General features: G+C 42.1%; 1 protein-coding gene across 3 annotated transcripts in view; it reads left to right on the top strand.

The window, feature by feature from the left end:
• The window catches only part of THSD1 (thrombospondin type 1 domain containing 1), a 30,142-nt gene that overhangs the window by 2,354 nt on the left and 10,799 nt on the right, over nt 1-16,989 (top strand). For 2 of the 3 annotated variants that reach the window (XM_040055369.1, XM_040055370.2), the window contains exons 2-3: nt 3,959-4,097; nt 9,403-10,368. In XM_040055369.1, the coding sequence (XP_039911303.1) occupies nt 4,040-4,097; nt 9,403-10,368 (1,024 nt within the window). In that variant the 5' untranslated portion in view covers nt 3,959-4,039. Of the gene's footprint in view, nt 1-2,428; nt 2,521-3,958; nt 4,098-9,402; nt 10,369-16,989 lie in introns of those variants that run through there. The other variant, XM_040055371.2, reaches the window with a different exon arrangement.

Raw genomic sequence — 16,989 nt, 5'->3', positions numbered from 1 at the left:
ATGGCCCTTTCTTAACTACAAGGCTTATTTGCCTCTCATCTCCCAAACGAAGGGGGACTAGGCACTGAATGCTGTGCTGTTGCAGTTGGTGAAGGTGGTACCTGTTAAAGCAGGTGACAGCTCTCAGAAGAGGTGGCTGGTGTCTGAAATGTCATGTCTGCGCTGCAGCCTTGGATACTGCTGCAAAAATGCTAGGAGTCATAAATCCAGTTGGCTTGGAGTTTTTTGTTGGTTTGTTTTATTTTAGTGTGGTGGTTTTTTTTTTTTAAACCAGAATGATTCCAGTATACTTTATGGTTTTGACGATGTAGGGAAATAGGGAAATTTTTTTAATAGATTCATGTATGTGATTCTACTAGGCAGTATTATAGCCTATTCTGTTACTTATTTGCAAAAAATATTGTAAGTACAATTTCAAATTTCACATCCAGCTCTTACATGGTTCATGATGCTGTGGTGCCTGCAAACCTCACAGCTGATAAGGATTTATTCTTGTAGCCCCTGTACTAGATAGTGAGATACCATCTCCAGTGGAGAGCTATGCCACAGGAAAACTAAGAGATGTGACCAGGATAGCACAGGAAATCTGCTGTAGAGCAGGGACTCCAAGTTTTCCCGTGTCAGTTGTGTTGCACACAAGCCTCTTGGCCTTCACTTCCAAAGCGCTTTATGGCTTATGCCCTCCTCATCTGTCATTTCAAATTCCCTTTGGAGAGGAAGTCTTCCACTTCCAATCAGTCCATTACACTGTCTCTTGGAAGAAGAAAGCATCTTTTTATGTTGCTGTGCTTCTGCTGCATTTCACACAATAGAGCCTCAGTTCATGCTTATCCACGAGAGCAATAAATTAAAAAAGCCAATTATTTGAAGTCTGATAGCCTTCTCCTTTCCATCATTTTTCATCTCATTAAGTCAATGAACTTGAGGCAGAAGATCTGAATAGAGTAGAAACTATTTAAATGTACTGTCTGCTTCAAAAAGCAAAATTTCATATGAGTGTGAAATGAGGAAAAATATTTTAGCAGGGGGCAAATATATGGAGAATTTGGAAGAAGAGCTAAAAATGAGAAGAAATCTAGAAAGAAATTGGCTTAGAGAAGACAGAGAGGAGAGGGGAAAATTCTGAACCGAGCTCAGAGGTCAGTGTAAGGCCTGTCCAAAACTGAGATGAGGCAAAAGGAAGGAAAAGTGAAGGAGGGGAGAGGAACAAACCTGTGCAGAAAGAGAGGAGTACGGGGGCACTACCACAAGGGCTGGCAGTCCTTGCATTTAGAGGTGCTATTGGGATTCAGCTAGCAAGGGTGCAAAAGCTCAGGGAGGCTTCATGGGGCACTTTAATTGGAGCTTTATTCAAAGGTAGGGCTGTACTGCAGCCGGTATCCTGAAGTAGCTGTATGTGTGTGAGGTGGGAGGGCTCCTGCTGCGATCCAGTTGCTGCAGAGGCGTGCAGAGGGAGGGTGAAGTAGCCCCGGGCTAGGCTTCCAGAGGTACCTGATCTCACTAATTGGAAGTTAGTTTTGGTGCAGTTTCAAATACTCCAGTTCTAGCCTGGGTGTTACCCGCACTGCACGCCGCAATCTTCCCAAGCGAGCTAAGATAATGCAGAAGGAAGGGCTGAGAGGGAAGGAGGTTTTTGGTATGACGAATGATTGGTGTTACCGAAACACCCAAGGGCTCTGGCACTGGGCTGGCTCCATCCACGGGCTTGGTTAGAAAGAGTCTCTGTCCTGAAAAGTCTTTACTATAAATACAGAGCGTGAAAAATGGGGTGGAAAGGAGGGGAGCAGATTAGTGCTGCAGTTTGCTGACATTACGTCTGGCAGTGGCAGGAATAAGAACAGAAGTCAGGTCTGGTGCCTGTGTCTCCCGCTGGCGCCCTGTCTCATGAACCACGCTGCTTTTTCCTCGGTTGGGCTGATGTGCAAATTGAGATGTAAGGCAACTACCTCGAGAGTGCTCTCCTACACAGGCTTTTTTTCTTTTTTTCCTGAGCATTTATTCTCCCTTCCATGGCTTCATTTCCTTTATGCAGTGTGTCGCTCATTAGACTGTGATTAGGATTATTTGTATTTCATCTATCTGTGTGACTTTCTGAAAGAAGTATTTGTAAAAGCCATTTGAAGAATCTGCAGCTAGGAAAGCTAGGAATGGAACGGACCCATTAAAGTCATCCAGCACAATCACAGTAGTGATCAATTTCCCCCCCACTTTATTTCAGGGCAGTTTACAGCAATGCTACCTATCTTCTGTTTTCTTTGAGCAGTTAAGGCTAGAGGCCAACACATCTATCGCGATTCTTTTTTTTTAAACGAAGCCTGCTTTTTCTTCTTTGGCCTACTTTGATTCTTTGTTTCGGTTAACTGAGTGGTGATCGATAACGATACCGGCAAGGCACGGTGTTCCTGCCGTGATGCTGCGCCTGCTGCCGGCAGCCGCGGGAGTTCGGGAGCGGCTGTCCCTGGAGGCAGGCTGGCTCCCCACCGCCCTCCCGCAGCAGCCGCCCCTCTCCTGAGGCACAAGGTTTGTCTTCCTGTAATTTACAGCGTATCAAGTGAAATTGAGGGTGGTGGCGGTATCACTGTCCCTATCTAATGCTTTCTGGAGCCCTGTCAAGTTCCTGGGCCAGATGATGATTATTCCTGTCAGATATGTGCAGCTATTATTGTAATGGGCTTTTACTGAGGAAGGCTGCGCTGCTAGTCTCGTCTTAGAAATTATTCTCTCCAGCCACTTGGCACAGAGAGCAGTTTAAAAGGCTTTCAAGTAACACATCTGCTGCCTCTTAGTTCGACAAGCCAAGCGGTGTAATTGTTGAAATACCTTATTTGTGATTCCTAAAGACATGCATGATTTTTGCCATACTCGGTTCCTGTTTTACCATTATCCTCCACAGTTTTGCTCATTCCTAACTTCTGCCTGCTCCAGATTTCTCTCATAAAATTAGGTTGTAAACTTAATGGATCAAGACCTTTCTTGCGTGTTTGTGTGACAGTAAGCACAGTGACACTGACCGAGGGGTGCTCCTCTGAAACTCGGGAGAACAATTCTTATATTTTGAAATGGCCTCTAATTTCAAAATAGAAGTGGAATTTCTTTTTAGATTCCCTCCTACTTATGTTTCTGAAGTGAACTGGTTTTGCTGCTATCATTGTGCTTCCAACCTATTTTATGTAATTGTTACAAGACTCATAAAAACTAGTTTAAACCACATGGACATAAAACTGGGAAACCTGCCAAACGAAGTCTATTACTATTGGCTTAGCAAAGGCTGTACTGAATGTAAACTTAAAAAATTATGGAGGAAAAAAGTGGAAGTTAACACCTTCTCCGTCTGATCAGTCAGAATGACATAAAAGGCGGTTATAGATCTTTTATAAATCTGCAAAGATCACTAAGTGTATTACTAGACCTGAATAACAGAGGAGTTCCATGACCAAAAAAGTTTTGCTGCTGAGCTGCTTTCATACTTGAAAGCAGCTGACAAACGATATGAATTGTGTTCCAGCAATAAATCTCCAGTATTGGTATGTGCTGAGCTCAGAGTTATATTTTGTATAAAATACTCATTATTTTGCTATTGTGAGCCTTGGTCATAATATAAGGTATCCACAGCAGCAGTTCCTGCAGTGCAAAGATAAAACTGTTGTTATCTGTCTTTGTTGTTCTGGCTCAGGAGCTGCATTTCAGGATGGAAAATTATTGTACAGTGAGTAGTGAGTTGTAGCTGTGCTTATTCAGATGCATTGATAAAGTGTTAGTAATTGTTAAGTAAATGAGAGAAATGTTAATTACTAGTTTATTTTACTAGTTTATTTTTATATTAGTTTATTTTTAAACTTATTAATGGTATGTCTTTCTATTTATTTACTATTTTATTTTTACATATGTGTAATGTCTTGTATTTTATGAAGCAAATTTGTAATTTTTAAATTTTTAGGTGTAATTTTTTAATTTTTAGGTGTTCTTGGAAAACGTGCTGGCATTTTGGAGCTGAAAAAGGACATGAGGTGTAAAAGGACCCGGGATCTCACTGGTCAGAATGAAACAGATGTTGAAAGATTTTTCAAATCTATTGTTAGTAGTGCTCTGTGACTATGGTGAGTATAAGAGCTGTCAAGGGAAAGCTGTGATGTGCATTCACAAGGTGGTTTTGAACGGTGGTGTTTCCAGATGATCTGTGGAAATGAAATGCTACAGAAGCCACCACTGATAGGCACAGAATTTAGTCTAGATCTTATGCAATCGTTAGGTGGAAAATGCAACTTGCATAAACTGCCCCTTTAGATCAGTGTCATGACCTTGTCCTGGTGTAAATTTGCTCAGAGGGATGAACGAGATAAATGAACAGATTTCCATGAGCATCAAGGGACTGGTTGTGCTAGAAGCAGTATCTGGAACTGTGCTCTCTTGTAAGATTTATATTTCATAATATTTAATGAACATCATGGAAGATAGGCCTGGTTTAGGTATCTGTAGTAGGATGGGTGGAAATGTGCACAAAATTACCTGTTCCTCTCTATTACTAGGAAAGGAAGCTGGGTGGTTGGCTCATATGTAAGCATCTACAGTATAGCCAACCTCCTATGGCTGAGTGAGCCCCCATCTCATGGATCTAAGCTGCCACCCAGAGAACTTTTGAGTACAACAGAAGTGTTCTTTCCTCTGATTGTATAAGAAGCCAAAGGATTATATTCATCCTCAGTCACATAAAATTAGGCAGGGAGTCAGAGACAATCAGTCTTGTTCAAGTAGTCCATGCACAAATCCATACATATTGAAAGCAGCTCTCACCCATCTGCCACTGAGATGTGTAGAATGAAAAAACACCTTCTTGTCACCATCAGCTGCCAAGGAGGGAAGTTAGACATCCTAAGTTCAAGTCAGAAACACTGCAAGTTGTCTACAAGCTGAGGGGCATCATATGTATGGTGACTTATCTTTTCCAAGAATGTACTAAGAAGGAAGTAGGTTTGCAAATTACTTTCTTATTGCAGAATGGATTAGAAATTCTGAAAATGGGACTCTTAATTCCTAAGCAAATCATTTGTTTTAGAAAATTTCATTCCTAGTTTAAAATCCAGTGTTGTTTTGAAAGCTGCAGTACATTATCAAACCATGTTGAAGGATTAAGCTGTGCACTGCAGAAATAAGTACGATGTGGAAAACATGGGAAAAGAAGTGGTTAATCCCCACTTACAGAATGAGCTGTAGCAGGTAGTTCTTGCATCAAGCAGCTGAAGATCTCTTACAAAAGAGAGAAATGGACAAAATAGTATGGAGTTTGCTGTCCTTGTATAAGTGAGAAAAATCTGACTGTAAGTAATGACTGAGTAGTAAGTATGGTACTCATTCCTCTGTGCATCCTCCATCTCTGCTGCAGAGCAGGGGATCCCTAAAAGATGTAGAGAACCTTGAAATTGCTGTCTTTTAGATGAACTTGGTTCAAGTAGAAGTAAAGACTCTTGTCTGTGGCTTCTAGTACCATTTCTTCTTTTGATAAGACAGCTAACCAGCCCAGGTAGAAACACTGCAGTGAGTGGGTAACACAGTGAAGGTAAGTATTAAATTCACTGGAGCCAAGATGTGAGATGAATGATTAAAATATCCACTGGTTCTTGGTGAGCCAGTCCTGTAGACATTCACAACTTGTTGACTCAGAAGTAAAAGCTATTATTCATGAACTTTATAGAGCGTGGCACAGCAAGTAATTACAAGGTGCAGTTAAAGAGCTAAATCTCTACTGCAAACTTCAGGTGCATCAACTTTCACCTTATTTCCAATTAAAGGGCAGCCCATAATTTAGAAAATTGCTTCCAAACAGTTCTGCATATACGTATCTCTGAATATTACTATGTACATCGATTTTAGATAATTATTTCACTTATGTAGTTCTCTGTTTCAAGCAAGACTATATTTTAAGTGATCCAGTATGCTCTGGAAAATTACTGAATTGCTATAAAAAACCCTACATCCAACTAAAACTGTATTCTCATTCCTTATCTGTTTTACTGATGTTTTCGTTCTACTTAGCTTTGTGTTACCGATGGCTGACAAGCCAACAGCACAACCCAAGCTGGCTTAAAAACACTTAAAAATAAATAACTATCTGAATAGCACCCTCAAGTAATTCTTCTTGCTCTTCAGTGAAAACAAGGACTTTTCCTTAAATATTTTAAAGTGTGAAATCTTACAAAGATTATTCTGGCAGGTTGTTGCTACCACAGCCAGACTTCTTTCAGCGGGAGACCATTGTAATGACAACAAAAATTATACAATTGCATTGAAAGATGCCCTTGGCTAGCTGTCCAAACAATTGGGACCAAGCTTTGGCATGTGGCAAAGTCATGGGCATGTAGTATTCTGGAGGGCAGATGAAGGAGCTTTAAGTGGAAGCTAGCTTCTTCTGACTGGTGTCTTTCGGAGCACTGTGAAAAACTGCTGTGTGGGCTGTCCAAAAGTACAGAGTTCTTATTTACCAAACTGGGGGAAAGGATGCTGTGAACTGGGTGCACAGCTGGAGCTCTGCAGTGCTGTAAAAGCATCCTCCAGTAATGCTCACTTTCCTCACGTTCCCTGTGAGTGACCTGCACTTAGGGCTGATGGAGTGCTCCACAGCAGTCCCCTGCCCTCCCTTCTGTCCTTTCTCCCAACATATAGAGTGGTGTTATTCCTTGTCTTAGGCATTCCAAATAAAAAACAGTGCAAGAGAGTCAATGCAGTTGTAAAAGAGGGTAAGGACAGTAAAGCAGTAGGTACAAACATCGGTGCTTTTCATTACTATCTCTTGAATGCTTTTGTTGTAAGTTTAAAGCTTAAAATTGAAATTTTTCATACTAGAATTTTGCCATGGTCTGATTTCCTTTTCCTTTAATGTTTCAGCCACATTGAATCTAGCTGATTCCCCTGTAGAGAAATGCATCATTTTGCCCACTATCAAAGAAACAAAACCCTGGCAACTCCCAGCCATTCACTGGGAAACTAAGACAGCTATGGGAACCTCATCTTTGTTAGAGTGCTCACAGTGGCCTGGGACATGCTTTCTGCTGTCCTTATAAAGAGTTGCCTAGATCTGGTCCAGATCTAAATCCTTGCAGATGACTTAGCAATGAGATTCTCTAAGGGGTCAAGCGTGCCTCAGCTCCTGCTGGCTCCTCTTGCCAGCCCTGTGCATGCTCCAGCCCTGGGCAAGAATTCCCCAACATTACTGGACACAAGAGTTGATTGTCCTGTCCTCCCTGATGGAATGCTAGCACTGAGCAAGGAAGGTGGGAATGTGCTGGAGTTAATCACAGGCCCAAGGAACAGCAGAAGATAAAAGTTCTATGACGTAGAGATGAGGGCAGGAGGTTGAGGAACTGTGGTAGCAACAATGGATTTAGGCTAGTACCCAAGAGGTACTGAAAGCAGATGGTGGTAGAAACAGGACTGTAACATATGGGCAGGCACTCGTGACAGAGCCAAAACATGAAGAGCAAGGAGAATGTGTTTCTGGGCAGTTCAGAGAGACATTTTTCACAGGTATTTAGGGTCTGTCTCTTACTCTCTGGGTGTCCAAGTTGAGTCAGGTTTGCTGCGATGCCATGTGTTCACCACAGCCACGATGAAGAGGATCCTGCTTTGGATGTCAGAAGGACCATTGTATTTAAAATCAGGTCCTAGCTTTCACATGGCACCGCAATTAGTTGATACTTGACAGCTCTTACCTTCGTGCCTGTGCCTTGGTTCCTAGCACACTAAACAAGAATAGCAACTTCCTCTGATTTTTGAGGGATTTTAGAAGGATGAAGTCATTAATATTTCTAATGCTCTAATCCAGGAGAGCACAATAGAAGAGTCCATGGGGGAAATGAATAATTCTGTGTTATCAGGATGGATTTTGGATGGTGTGCAGTCAATAATACATAGGACCACCAACAGAAGAACGAGAACAAAAGAATGCTCTGGTAATGAGCACCGTCCATCTGCCAAATGTAGCAGTGTCTTGTGGAAATGCAAATGAAAAGCTTGAGTTATAGTACACACATGTAAGAGTATATGTACAATTTATATGTGTAAGGCTGTGCGTGCCACCTTTACTCGGACTTTATGTATGTGGTTGGACCTGGTTATTTTAAGGACATGTTATAGCTGGTGGCAGGTAATAGGCTCTTTTTTTTCTAGTGCACACTGCACCCCACCCTAGATGTAAATGTCTATACCCAGTCAGATGAATTTCTTCCTGAAAATTTTTCCTGCTGAGAAGAAAGTGAATCCAAGGTGACTAACTCAAATTGAAGCTTAGAGCAGTAGGCGTCTAATATTATGTGAGATGAGTCCTACTACTCCTGACTGCTGAGTGCTTGCCTTGGCAGTTGCAGTGTTTTTCCAGCAAAGCTTTCTTTGAGGTAATCTTAAGACATGTGTAACAGATTTAACAAGTCAAAGTATTGTTAGTTGATACTACTTATGAAAGGATTGCTTTAACTGAAGTTTTACGCTTCCATGGCACCTTCCATCTAAGACTCAGAAGCCTTTCCCCAGACAATTAATTAAATAAAGATGTCTCACAGCATATTCTGTATCTGGAATAGATGTATGGAGTTCCCGTTTTTTTCAGATAACCTTTCCATGTCTGAAATCCTTATGGTTCAAGCAACACATAGAAGGTAACTGAGCTAAGAACGGAAATGTGATCTTCCCAATTTATTGCTTTAGATACCATCACTAGTTACAGCATGTCTCAGGATAATTTGGCAACTTGCACAAACATGGTCATGCAAGAAGTGAATTTGAAAAGACTGCGCCATTTATAATGAAATGATGTCATTTAGACATGTTGCACCACATCTGAGACAAGAAAAGTGCTGCAGTCACCATCACTGTTATTTTCAGCACTTTCACTCAAGTGTCTGTGATGCAAATGAGCAAAATGAAAGATTCATAAGACAGAGCAAGAGAAAAGGCTTCAAAAAGCATCATGCAGACTTCCTATTCTATTTAACTTGGGGGACATTTTTCATCTGTCTTGTATAAGAAACCACCGTCCTTTTTCGCTAAATTACAGCTGAAGTTGAAAAACAGCTGGCCTCTGTGGAGTTAAAAATATCTGTAAGTGAAAGAAGTTGAAAAGTTTGAGAATCTATTCTGATAAATTAAGTTTTCTGTTAATCTTTTGGGTGGTTTGGGGTTTTTTTACCTTCCTGAATGAGTTACTGCAGTGGACTTTGAACTGCTCCAAATCATGTCCCTGCACAGAACAGAGTTGTTGAGCTCCAGCTTCTGTTGCTAGGACTTTTTCTTTTTTTGTGGTCTGGTTCACTTGAAAAAGATTGAGAACCCCTTTTAATACCCATTTTTTGTTTTCTTCCATAGGAACGATCACTTGTCTGTTTCTTAATGCTGTTGTGGAACTTTTCCTTTCAGTTCTCGGTGAAGTGGAGTATCTCCTGTTGGAGCACCCAGATCATGTAGCCTTCAGCAACGACACAGTGTCTGTGGAATATCAGTACTACAGTGGTGGTAATGTGACAGGAGAGCATGTGTCCATCCTTTTACTGGATGCCAGCAGCAGTGAGATAATTGCAAGAAAACAGCTTCCAGCAAATCAGTCCCAGGGGACGGTGGTATTTGAGTGTTTCCATTTCAAGAGTGCTGGTGATTTCTTCTTCAGAATGGTCTCTCCCAGTGACAACAGCAGTGCTGCCCAGTGGAGCAGAAGCAGCATGTCCACCCTCCATGTGGAATGGCCTGTATTTCACATAGATTTGAACAGGAGTTCAGAGGTGCTTGGGAGCTCCCTTCAGGTTGGACTTTTTACAAATGAGCAGTTATGTGCCATGGACAAGACTGTGGTTTCGCTGGATGTGATATTCACCAGCGCCCTTTATGAGTTCCGAAGAGTAAGCTCTGACGAGACTCTGGGCATTAGAACTAGCAAAGTAATTCCCCTGTCTAGGTCCCAGTGGGTAGAGTTTGATTGCCCACCTGTTGGTCAAGAAATATACATCACAGTGTTACTGAAATCATTAGAAACACATTCCATCATTGCCTCCATAGGACCTGTAGATCTCCTTCACAAATTTGGATACAGACTGGTTGTGGCAGCAGAAGACACATGCAAAACTTTGGTTCAGGTCTTCATAATCTCTCCACCATGCACTTCTATCAGTGGAAAGATTGTTGTTTATAAAGAGGCTCTCAAGCATTCGAGTCAAAAAACAATTTGGCTGTATGAAAACATCCTTCACCCAGGAGACAACAGGACAGAATTTAACTGCTCTTTGTTTGATGTGGGGAAGAACAAATACTGCTTTGACCTCCTCAATTTCTCAAACCGAAGCTACTTTCCAGCAAGAGTTAAGGAGTGTATGCTGATCCAAAGGAACATGGGTTTGTACTGATGTTTTTCCTCTTTTAGCCAAAATCAGCACTCTTTCCAGGCAGTGTGGGTAATGATTTTGGGTCTGCTGCACCAGACAAAATAGTTGTAATGTCATACGCAGGTAGGAACAAGATAGACTGTTATGTAGAGGAATACACAAGGACATTTGATAACAAGTACCACTGTGTGCTAAGTTAACGTTGGTACCAACTAACACCACTTAGGGCATTCTGAATGATGTACCTACCTAGTCGGGCTGAAAATTAAACTTGTCCCTCTCAGTGAGGTAAGATCTACTGCAGCAGATCTGGCCCACTGAAGACTATAAAAGTAGAATTAGTCTTATCTGCATCTAAGTATCTAAAAGCCAGGGGCCCAACATTAAGTAGTTGTTTAGTTTTTACTTAAGAGGCATCTTGCAAGGATGATTCATGGGTGTTGAACATACAGGGGCTGAATCCTCATGTGGGTGTCTTTTTCTCTACCCATTTGGTGTAGAAATTGAGCCCTACCTCTTAGATGTACAAACTGGTGAGTTGAGTCAGGATTTGGCTATAGTGAAAGGCACAGCTGTGTCACTTGGACAGCTGGTTCTAAGCAGTGTTCCAAGAGATGTGTCTGCTGCTTGGAACAGACCAGGGTGCCTTTTCTCACCCATGAGGCTTTCTGGCAGATAATGGGCCATATTCATATAACCAAACCTTTCCTTAAAGGAAAGATTAGAATAGTGCAATCTGCCAACTGGGAACAGTTGGTGGTCCATATAATCTTCTGGACCATGATCAGGCCTGGTCTGAGAGAGTGCTGGTTGGCAGAAGCCAAAATCATGCATATGTTATGCAGCTATAGCATTACAAGTGGCAGTCCATGGTTTGACAGTCTACAAACTACGGTTGCAAGGCAGAGGAAGCAGATGAGCCAAATACCCTTCTCATCGCTCATTTGTGGAAGGCAGCCACAAAGAGGGATGGGCCGTATGTGCACAAGGGAATTGGGATTGGATTGGGTTAGGTTGTGTTGGCTACGCCCTAGAAGGTAAATGTTCTCGTTTGAAGCAGGCTTGTGTCTATAGGTGGTGAATTAGTCTTTTCCAATGGCACACTTCAAAGAGTTTGGATTGAAAGGTTTAAAATGTGCATCATTTTCCTCACCTCCCCACCTTGGTTCCCCTGAAAAGAAAGTGCAGGAACTCTAGCCAAAGAATGGCTATTGTGCTTCATGGACAGGTATCTGAGAGGGATCATGGGGAGACCAGGAGTGTAGGACATGCTCCAGAGCACACAGTCCCAGACACAGTCTACCTTAATGAGGTTCCTAGCATCATTTGTGCTATTTCACAAATTCTAAAACTGTTAGCTATTTAATTAACTCTCTGTGCTAAAAATGACCTCTGTTTTCAACACATGCCAAACCCAGTGCGTAGTTCTCTTCATCTTCCCATCTGCATTCTCTGTTGGCACTCCCTCTCTTCCTTTGGCATGAGAAAGTCTATCTAAAAATGAAAGCACAGTATTTTCTTAACGGAGGTAATTCTCAAGGAAAAAGGAAGAGAGAATTCTAGTTTGTCACCTGTACCTGGGTGGTATGTTACACTGCTATGATCTAGATAATTATCCTGACAGATAAATCACTAGAATATGATATAGATATGATTCTGTGCCCAGTGTTTAACTGTTTTAATTGATGATATCTACATTAAGCAATGGTTCCCTGCAGTCTGCTCTGTTTCCCTGGGTTCCTCAGTAGCCCCATCCTTACAACCACATTCAAAAGAATCAGGCTATGCCTCTTGAAGAGCAGAGTTAGGTCATAGCTGCCAAGTTTAGAGTATCGCATCTACAAAGCTGATGAAAGCGAAGCCACACCGTGTAGTCGTAAATAAAATGTCAACCTGAAATTAATTAGACTGCAGCACATCTGACTTTGTGCCTGTATCTGAGAGACTTCAAAGCCTGCAGGCAGCATTTGAAAGGAGCAGGGTTTTCTGGGAGGGGCACATCAGCCTGAAGCCACAACAGACAGAGCAAACCTGCACTGCCTGTGATGGCCATCAGCCTCCTGGCTCCTCTGGAAGGAGCTCCCCTGAGCTCGCTCACCCTGCTGCAAAGAACAGTGAGGTGCCCTGTTTACAGCAGATCCCTGATAGTTGTTTGTGTACAACATGAGACTGCTGCAAAACAGGTACCTCTCATCACGTCTCCTAATTTCTGCTTTGGACTTCCTGAAGTCCAAGGCAAGGAGTGGTAACAGGTCTCTAGTCTGGGCTCCTGTGCAGTGTGGGCCATCAATTTTCATTCAGTTACCCTGGTGTTGAGCCCCACGCTAGTCTTTGCATATGACTGCCATTTACCCTCCAGAGAGTTATCTAGTCTTCTGCTGAAGACACCACAAAACAGACTTTTCTGGTAGTTTCTCTCAATACTATGCTTTGATTTATTTATTCTTTTGAAAAGGGAAACTTTGTGCACTTCCTAACTGAAGCTAATCTAGCTTCATCCTCTGGTGACTGAATTTTACTCTGCTGCTTTCTGATAGCTGTTTCCTATCTACTGTCTTTGCCTCACAAAGACATTTGCACATCCAGGTCATCTCATTTTTATCAGAATTTCTCAGTGTTCTTTTTAACAAACTGAAAACATTGAGTCTTTAATTGGAACTAATTTTCTTCAGGATTTGATTAATTTACTGATTCTGTTTGGCTCCCTTTTTGTTATTTTAAGCACTCATGTTTATTTGACAGGGTACCAGCTCTGTGTGCTGCATTCAGACATCCTGCTCACTGATGCTGCTTGATCAGTAGCACTCTCCCTAGCCCTACCTCTGCTTTCATTCCACTGATTGCATTATGCAATTTTCCTTAGCTTTTGCCCTGTAAACTCCTCTTGAGCTATTTCAGTATGGAGTCTACCATCCTGCAGGTGCAATTTTCATTCCTTCTTCCTACATTTTTCTCTTTGCTGATTTAGGATCTATTTTCCTTTAATTATCCTAACTTAGCAAGTACCCTATGTTGTTCCATACAGCTGCACTATCTGCTTATGTCATTACAGGAGTGACATGTTTTCTCAGTAATGGTTTATATTTGTTTTCATGTCAACTAGGGAAGCACTGAGCCTTACACTAATCCCTTTGGAATCTCTCCAAATGTATTCTTACTCAGTGATGGTTTTCTGTTGACAGTTGCATATCCAATCTGTCATTCAGCCAGTTCTTACTTCATTTAGCATATGCTCTATTGTTATGAAGCAGAGATATTGTTTTGTAAAAGATCAAAGTTCCTAAATCATTAAAATGATCTTTATCCAAACCACAGATGATGAGATAAAAGTTGATTTTGCCACACCTATTTTCCATAAATCAGACATGAGTTATATTCCTGATGCTTTGTCAATCCTGCTCTTTACTCCTCATTCAGGCCAAGTTAAGTACAGCCTTTTGGAACAGGAATCTGACTTGTGCTTGGAGTAGGAAGGAGAAAGCTCCCAGGGGCCTTGAGTGGGACAGGTTAGCAGCTCTTCAACCCCAGGCCATCAGCTTCAGAATAAGTGTTACAAAAAACCTATGCTATCCAAGACTCAGAATATATCTGTTAAAGGTGGGGAATACATCCATTAATTGTGAGACAGCACTTGTGCAGTTTTCTGTGGAACCGAACTGGAGAATCTGTGAAAAAATTATCAGTGACATGTGAGTCACTTCATTCATCTTGGTGGGCTCTTCACTGTTTCACAGGGGAACATGCAGCTCATTTTTTCCCCAGTATTTAACTGGATTATTGGGATGTCTGAAGTGGGAAACTGTTAGATCATCTTATCCAGCAGCAGATACATTGCAGGCTTTTCTGTGCTTAATCCTGTGCTTTGCTTATCTGGGATTTAAGTATCCCCAGCAGTGAAACTTCTGCTCTCCTTAGAAGGTTGTCCCATGTTCTAGCCTTTATCCTGCTTGAAACATTCAGGGCAAGACTGATAATATTAATCAGTAATGCTAATGGATTGAAAAAGGCGCTTTTCTCCCCGCCCCGCCCCACCCCCCCACCCCCCCCCCACCCCCCCCCCGCCCCATATTTCTGGTGTTAATTAACTTTCTTTTCCAGTTCTTAGTTACACTCCGGAGACCAATTTCAACTTTGGTGTGACTTACACTGAAGTCTCTTGCAGTTGCCTACAGCACAAATGAATTTTGTTCATCTGACTTTTGCTAGCTGTCAAAAAAAGCTATTGGGATGTTGGCAGGGCATAAGAAATGCAACTGTTGCCTGAAAAGGTAAAGAGGATGGTATGAGGAGACCTTCCGAAGAGAAAAGTGGTTAGTGAGGGAAGAGAGGGGTAAATGGAGCATCTAGAGGTCAGGCAGGGATGTACAATTTCTGTCAAATTTTTGCTCCCTGAATAAGACTCTCTGAATCAGATCCCCTTGTTGGTCAGAAAGTCTGGAAACCAATTAGCTCTGTTGCCTGAATCTGTACCTAGGTTGTGTATTTATTTAGAAACAGGCATAGGCAGGGGATCTGGGGATGTCAGGGCTGGTTTGTACCCCATTCACTTTTCCTGTGTCAGCAAATGCTTCATCTCCACACATTAGGAATAAATCAGATTTTACAGACTAACAGACTCAGCTTCTGGAAAAAAAAAAATATTTTTAGGCTGTGCCTCCCCATTTCTTAACAATTCCTGTTTGTGGGGAAAAGACTAATTTTCCCAGAGTCTAGGATTTCTTTCTTCAAAGGGATGCTTGTTCTTTTATTGTCCAAATTAGTAACGTGTTGGAACATGCCACTATTTTAGTGCACCCAGGCTTCATTTCCATGGAAGGGTGAGAAGTTGTTTTCCAAGGTCTTGTCTAAACACCAATACAATGAGTGTAAATACATTCTCAGGACCTAAAAACTGATCTCAGATTCCAAAAATATCCTGCAATCCCCTAGGCTAGCGTAGATATTTACATGAACCTGTCAGTAATTAGTGATTTTGTCCCACACCACTGGCCTGGTTGAAGTGTCTAGGACTGTCGTGTGTCAGGCTGGAAGGATGATGCTGAGTGCCCCTTGCTGTCTGTGCTGATGGGCAGCACTGCATGCACAAAATCTTGTGAACATGGAAATCTGAGGGGAGAAATTTATGCAGAGCAATAATTAACACAGTTAATTGCATTTATCTTTCATGTTGGCAGATCTGCCAACTGTCAGCTATTTCAAAATAACTCATCAGTTAGATGTCTTCATGTTGATAATTGATTCCTCAATTGTGTGTGAAGAAACCTCATGCTTATTAGAGATAGTTTGCAGTGCATACCTTCTGGTTTTTCCCCTGGCACTTTCAATCTGTTTGTCTTAAATGGAGGTTAATCATTTTGTTTCCTTGGGGGAGAATAAACTGTGCTTCATTTTCTTTTACATTCTAGTAATTGCAGGGGATTGCAGAGCAAGATACAGGAGTTTAAATCTCCCATCTTTCATGGGAGCTGGAACATTTCTTGCTCTCCTGCTGCTTAAGGCACATTTCTTAGCCCCAAAGCTATGGATGCCAAGTGTTTTTGCTAAGGAACTCTATACCTTTAGCCAAAGTCCAAGTCAGTGAAAAGTGTCCTGGAGCAATGGGCACATCTTAGGTTTGACGTCAGTGTTGGAAAATTACTCGTCCTAAAAGTTCTTGTATGTTGAAACCCACAGGCATCAATGTGGAGACTGTTGAGCACCCTCCACTATCACCAGTGTCAGCACTGGAGGCAACCAGAACCTTTCTGAGTCTGGCTCTGCATCTGACTTTAATTAACAGAAGTTTAAAGAGCAGGAAATGTGGAGAGAGGGAAACAAGTTAGCTCACGCACTGGAAATTATGACAGGAACTCACCAAGCTGCTCACACAAAGAGTCTCTAGGTCTACAAGGAGGTAGGTCCTTCAACTAGCCCCTCTGCCAGTGGTGAGGGACACTGCTGGAGTCCTTCATGAACCTGATATGAAGAAAAGTGTTGTGAGATCCTATCATATATATGATACTATAATACCATGAAGTCTTTTTGAGAAGGCATCAATGAGCCCTTGACTGACAATTGATTATGAACATTTTTTCTTCCTGCCTCAGTAATAGTTTTGCTGGCTAACTGATGTGGTTTTGCAAACTGTCCATGGTCTGTACCTTTGTGGGACTCCTTATCCCAACAAACTTCCTCAGTTACCTGCTTCTTGGCATCCTCTGATTTTCTTTTCCCTTGACACCATACACTTTCTCTATTTTGCACTTCACTGGGAGCTGACATGGCTGCAAACTGAAGAAGGAGTCTGAAAGCTCAGCCTGCCTTTGGGCTCATCACCAGCGCCAGAGACAGAGGGGTGAAAGCAGAGAGGTGCATGAAGAGCACGAAGTGAAATACAACCTGGGATCTTGGATGTTGCAGTGTTGTGGTGGTGTCAGTGACAAACAGCCGGCGTGGTCACTTGATGTTGTGTGGGCTTAGAACTGCAGCAGCACCAGGGTGTCTTGCCATGCCCATCTCTCTGCATTAGGCCAGGCAAATGTCCTGGGGCATGCAGGCACACAAATGTGTGTGAGTGTGTGTCCACACACACTTGGCAGCTGTGGCTGGCAGCACAAGTGTAAGCTCAAACTCTGGGCCCCCATTCTGCAGT

The sequence above is a fragment of the Hirundo rustica genome, chromosome 2 (genome assembly GCF_015227805.2).
Source record: "Hirundo rustica isolate bHirRus1 chromosome 2, bHirRus1.pri.v3, whole genome shotgun sequence".
Lineage (NCBI taxonomy): Eukaryota > Metazoa > Chordata > Aves > Passeriformes > Hirundinidae > Hirundo > Hirundo rustica.
The sequence above is the reverse complement of the archived record's forward strand: the minus strand, read 5'-3'. Positions and strand labels throughout refer to the sequence as shown.